At 33.3% G+C, this 6,181-nt stretch overlaps 1 protein-coding gene across 1 annotated transcript; it reads left to right on the top strand.

The window, feature by feature from the left end:
* Positions 1 to 6: 6 nt before the first annotated feature.
* On the top strand, positions 7 to 1,776 carry LOC111403228 (CBL-interacting serine/threonine-protein kinase 14-like). The gene has a single exon (XM_023031650.1). It carries the CDS (start codon positions 276 to 278, stop codon positions 1,566 to 1,568), a length of 1,293 nt encoding a protein of 430 aa, XP_022887418.1. The 5' UTR covers positions 7 to 275; the 3' UTR covers positions 1,569 to 1,776.
* The last annotated feature ends 4,405 nt before the right edge of the window (positions 1,777 to 6,181 follow it).

The raw sequence follows: 6,181 nt of genomic DNA, 5'->3' as shown, positions 1-6,181 counted from the left end.
TTGCACTTTGGTTAATTATTGTGCTTAGAAGACAAGATTTTGAGTATTTGGGAGGTTTTTCTTTGTATTTTTTGTTTTCTTGAAATATATAACTTCAGATTCTTCTCAATAAAGCTGTATGTTTGATTGAGCAAATTCCAAAATCCTTCTTTTAAATTCGACCCAGCAAATTGAATTCCTCTGTATCGGCCAAATTTTGAGTTTGCTCGATTATTTAATGCAAGACAGGGACAATTTAGGAAAAGGAGATAGATTTACATCCTCTGGTTCAAGTGATGCCAGAGATCAGAGAGTACAATGGCAAACCACTGTCTTATGTAACCGGCGGCGAAGAGGAAGAGCTAGGCTGCAAGCTCTTCAAGAAGTACGAGCTGGGAAAGCTCCTGGGTTATGGCGCCTTCGCCAAGGTGTACCACGCGCGGGACTTACGCACTGGCGAGAGCGTGGCCATTAAGGTAATGAGCAAGCAGAGGATCCTCAAAAAGAACCTCACCGCACACATTAAGAGGGAGATTTCTATATTGCGCCAGCTGCGCCACCCCCATATCGTGCGCCTCCATGAGGTCATGGCCACCAAGACCAAAATCTACTTCGTCCTAGAATTCGCCAAGGGCGGTGAATTGTTCGGGAAAATCGCGAAAGGCCGATTCAGCGAGAACCTCAGCCGCAAATATTTCCAGCAGTTAATATCAGCCGTGGAGTACTGCCACTCCCGCGGCGTTTTTCACCGCGATTTGAAGCCGGAAAACCTATTACTTGACGATGACTGGGAACTCAAAATCACGGATTTCGGACTATCCGCTGTATCGGAACAGATCCAACCCGACGGCCTCCTCCACACACTCTGCGGAACCCCCGCCTACGTGGCGCCGGAAATACTCGCAAAGAAGGGCTACGACGGCGCAAAAGTCGACATCTGGTCATGCGGAATCATACTGTATGTATTAAATGCGGGTTACTTGCCATTCAACGACCCGAATTTGATGGTGATGTATAGGAAAATCTGCAAAGGACAATTCCGGTGCCCCAAATGGACATCTCCGGAGCTAAAGCGGTTCTTAACCCGTATCCTGGACCCGAACCCGAACACCCGCATTACCATTCAAGAAATGATCAATGACCCGTGGTTCAGAAACGGGTACGAGGAGATTAAATACCCAACCGACAATGAATTTGAATTCAAGAATTCCAGCGAAGGGGAGGAGAAGGGTTTTCTGAATGCCTTTGATATAATCTCATTTTCTTCCCGTCTCGATCTGTCCAGTTTGTTCAGTAACAAAGGGAATCGAATTGATGGTGAAACGTTTATCTCAAAAGAGCCACCCGAGAGAATAATTGAGAAAATTGAGGCGGTGGCGAAAGAGGAAGAACTGGTAGTGGCAAAGAAGGGATTAGGCGTGAGACTGCAGGGGCAAAATGGGAATTTTATGGTGGTTGTTGAGATTAACCGGTTAACGGAAGAGCTGGTGGTGGTGGAGATGAAAAGCCGTGGATTTGGACGTGATATATGGATAAAGAAATTCAAGCCACTACTCAATTCTTCACCGGGACACGTAGCCGGTGACTGAAAAGTGATTGCAATTTCACGTGGGAACAAAGGACAGCAATTGTGCCATATTTTTAAACAATTGACCGCTTTTTTGTAGTGTTACATTTTATCTTTGTCCGTTGTTAAGAAAATCGTACATGGTACAATTATAACTTTATAAGAATCTCTGACAAAGATTAGGGAAACAATTTTCCCGTCAAAAAACTATTTGCCCGGTTTGTTTTTCATTTTTTCTCTATTAAAATAAAAGATATGATTGTTATTCATCACATCAAATCATCAAATTTAAATTTTTATTTCTTGTGTAAGATCCATAATAATTATATTTTTCATTCTTATTTTTGCAAAAATGAAAAACAAACGTCCCCTTGGTATGAAATGAGAAAAATAAAAAAGAAAATATAAGTCAATAAATTTGTGTGTATTATAAAGCATATATATTTTATAAAGGAAATTATAAAAAAAATATTTATTTTGACATAATCATTTATAAAAGTGTTCAAAATTTTTCAATGTTCATTTTTGTAATTATTTGAATGAGAGTATCCCTAAATAGTTTCTATGAGAAGTTATATTAAAATGATATTTTCGATATTTTAAATATCGTTCTCAGTATTTGAATTCGTTTATATTTCAAAAATATATGCATCAAATCATAATATTAAATGTTCTTGACATTTCAAACGTTGTTCTCGACATATTAAATGTCTGGAATGACATTTCTTTACACTTTAAATATTATTATCGACATTTCTGTGTCTAGCATTAATTGTGATTTGACGTATGCAATATAAAATTATTTATTCTTTCACTAAGGATAAAATAAATATTTGATATCAAATTTGGCCATTTTTTAAAAGATTATCAAAAGTGGACTTTTTTAATCGACATATGTAAAATTTGACATTTTTGCAAATGCCCTAACTTTATAGTTATAGGGTCCAAAATAAGAATTACAATTAGAATAAAATATATAAAATCTAAAGCTCCGTCTGGCCCTCATTAAATTATATTACATTACATTTCATTTTTCTCTCTTATTTTCAACTACATAATTTTTCATAAAATAATATTACATGTAAATCGAAAACTTTTCATTCTTTTTAATCACTCATTTTTCAAAAAAACACTATTTCATTCGTTTTCATTTCCAAAAAATGAGGGCTAAACTAGGTGAGACTTATCTAATATCATGATAATACTAAATAATCGTTGATAATTATCTCATTATTTTACAGCACTTCCCATTTTATGATAACTATCTCATTGAAACCTTGTTTGCCAAAAAATTTGATGGGGCAAAAATGTCAACAAATAAAAAAAAGAGTACAAATAATTTTAAGTAATAAATACTTCCTCGTTAAAAGCTTACCAAGAAAATTCAATGGGACAAAACATGATCGAAGAAAAAAGAGTAGAACTGCTTCCCTAATTTAATTCTTGTATCAAGCTATCCATATCTCGTATATCAGTGTCTTCAATATTACAATTTTTAACAAAGTATGTTTCATGTTCATGTTGTCTTGTATAATTTTCAAATAACACCATCCGTCTTCAAAAGAGATATTTATCGTCATTTAAAGATTTTAGTAATATGATGATTAAAAAAAAATAACTCTTGTTAAAACCTTATTAAGGACATTATTGCATAAAGAAAACGTCTCACTAAAATCTTTTTAAGAAAAAGCCGTGAGAAAATCCTAATGAAGGAAAAAGAATACATTATTCTTTTGAGTATTGTATAAAAATTGTTTCATTAAAAATCTTGTCAAGAAAATTGAATAAGACAAAATATTGGTCAAGGGAAAAAGAGTACAATGCGTATTTACCCTTTCTCATACAATATCACTTGAATTATACTTTAGATATATTAAATCCTTTCAAAATAGTATCAAAACTATATAAGATAATTGGCTATAATCACATTTATTACACAAAGCATCAAATTTTATGCATTGTCACGCTAATGAAATCGAGACTGTGATTACATCGATCACATGATAACTTATTTATTTATACAAGTCTTCGCAACATTTATTATGTAAAAGGGTCGTACATTTTGTATTACGATTTTATTTTATTTTTTCATTTTCATTTCGCATAAGTATACACTTTTTGATGTTCGGAGCGTAAATCTAAAAATTTCAGGTGTTTCTTGTAAATTCAATTTAGTATGATCATATCATTTCATTTGATCAATCATTACTTCGATTGATGACAAATTTATTTCAAAATCCTCGATATTTATAATATGATTCAGTATATCACGTGCAAGAATATCGTTGACAATTTTTTCTTTCGATTCTATTTCTTTTCTAGATATAACTTATTGAGATATCTCAATTTTCAACATATCAAGTACATTAACTTCTTTCAGAATTTAGTATTTTGTTATATCTTTACTTATAAAAAATATATGCATCCTTAATGAGATTATCTTTACTGATTGCTTCATTTTCGTTTGAAGATTTTTTATATTAGAATCGAATACCATTACACTTTAAATGTATTATAAATATATCAAATATAATACTAACAAAATGTCCTCCTAGGATATCAATTCGTGTTGGAGCAATTTAAACTAGTGCGTAAGATATTGTTGATCTCATTGGTCAATAAATGCATCTAAACAAAATTTTTTTTCGAACTTCTAGTTCAAGTGATCTTTTGCGAGGATTTAAATAATGATGCATTTGTACATTATTTTTAATTTCTTAATTCCCTCCAAAATGTTAAGAGAATCGTTCAATCAAATTGACAATCATTTTTCGAGTGTCATAAAATATCACGCATTTGGGATAAATGTTCAAACTACGCATTTATTCTCAATATTCTTTACTTTTGACCTCAATGAAGTGTGATTGATCAATTTTACATATACTGCACTATCAAAATAATTAGATGAAAAAAATAAGATCTGATTATTAGCCAATTATAATAGGAAAAACTGTAATATTGACACGACGCGTGATATAATTTCGTAAACAAAAAATGGAAAATCCTCTGTTCTCAACAAAAAAAAAAGCACGAAACCCACCAACATCTATTCTCATACAGTCTTGACAACCAGGTATTATCATGCAAATCATATGTGTCGATCATTACCCTCTAACCTTCTTCAAAATCTTGAACAAATTGTGAATCATAAACCAAATTGTGAGTAGTACAGAAAATCAAACCCTTATCAACATAGTATCCAAACTTTTTTGGTAACTTTTTCAGTATGTACGACAAACATCATCTATGCTTCATATAAGGGAACACGATTTCAATTGCATTTTGTACAGCTTTGTCTTGATCTGTAATTAAACCCTAAGGAACTTCGACGTGCATACACTGCAGCCAAGTCCTAAACAACCAAACAAATGTATCTGTATTCTTATTTGACACAAGTCCACACCGAGCAGGGTCGATTATCCGTGATGATTAATATCAACAAATGGGGCAAACGACATATCATACTTAGTGGTGAGGTATGTGATATCAAATGTTTCAATATCACCAAACTCCTTATAAGTCTGTCTACTCCTATTATCTACCCAAAACACATTTTTTAACCTCGAATCTTCATCCAAATCCATATTAAAATAAAAATTGGAGCAACTAGCTTGCACTTTCGAAAAGTAGGATTGTATTGTTATTGCTTCTCCTTCTCCTTCTCCTTCTCCAAGTCTAAGACACGGAACTTGTTCAACATAGTTTCGACAATCCTTTTCCATACATGTTATATTTTCGTATCCACCTGCTTCGACTACTGCAGAGTTGAAACTTTTATGTAATGGAACTCCTGCCATATCATTCACTTCCAGGCGCCATTTAACATGTGCGCTCAACTCTCGATTGCATCAATATAACCGGGATTTTGATGGAATTGTTTTATGATTACGCTCGAGGTTTACTGCGTTAATTCTCCAAATTCCACGACTATCCATAGATGCAATCAGGCTTGCTTTACAACCTGTCTGAATGGTTGGTTGCAGTTTCAAAGAACCACTTGTAGTACTGCTTCTTTTTCCTTCTCGACTACATGTCAATGTGACATATCTCACAATACCGTCGTTGTCCTTTTTTGAATTTCTTTTTTTGACTGGAAAACCTTCGGCATATGCATATTTTTTGTAGTAATCAAACAATTCATTTTCATTGTTGAACTCCATATCGACCTCGGGCGCTTGCAAAGGTGCATCATCTCTTACTACAACGTCATCACCCAACAAGTTCACATTCTCGGCAACACTCTCAGACTTAGATTCTACCAAAATAAAGTCATCCCCATTGTCCAAGATATCTTTCCCTACAACATAAAAGCAGTTACAATGTTAATGGTAATGGTGTAAAGTAATCAGTAATTGATATAAGATACTCATTCCAAGTTATATGAAACATTTGAGAGGAGGAAAATATTGTTGTCGGGTCAAATTGATTGCTGCCATTTTCTTGGAATACCATAAACATTAATGAATTGGAAAATTGATTTTTTTTTCTCAATAAATGTAAACTTTCAGCAACTCCCAACACATCTTTTTAGAGAAGAAAAATATTTTTGCCGGTTTAAATTGATTGCTATCATTTTCTTGGAATACAATAAACATCAATGAACAAGAAAAATGATTTTTTCACTATAAAAGTAAA

Source organism: Olea europaea, chromosome 11, assembly GCF_002742605.1.
Source record: "Olea europaea var. sylvestris chromosome 11, O_europaea_v1, whole genome shotgun sequence".
Classification (NCBI taxonomy): domain Eukaryota; kingdom Viridiplantae; phylum Streptophyta; class Magnoliopsida; order Lamiales; family Oleaceae; genus Olea; species Olea europaea.
The sequence above is the reverse complement of the archived record's forward strand: the minus strand, read 5'-3'. Positions and strand labels throughout refer to the sequence as shown.

Bases quoted from the DNA above. Each gene is read 5' to 3' on its own strand.
- LOC111403228 (XM_023031650.1), top strand. From the start codon at position 276: ATGCCAGAGATCAGAGAGTACAATGGCAAACCACTGTCTTATGTAACC.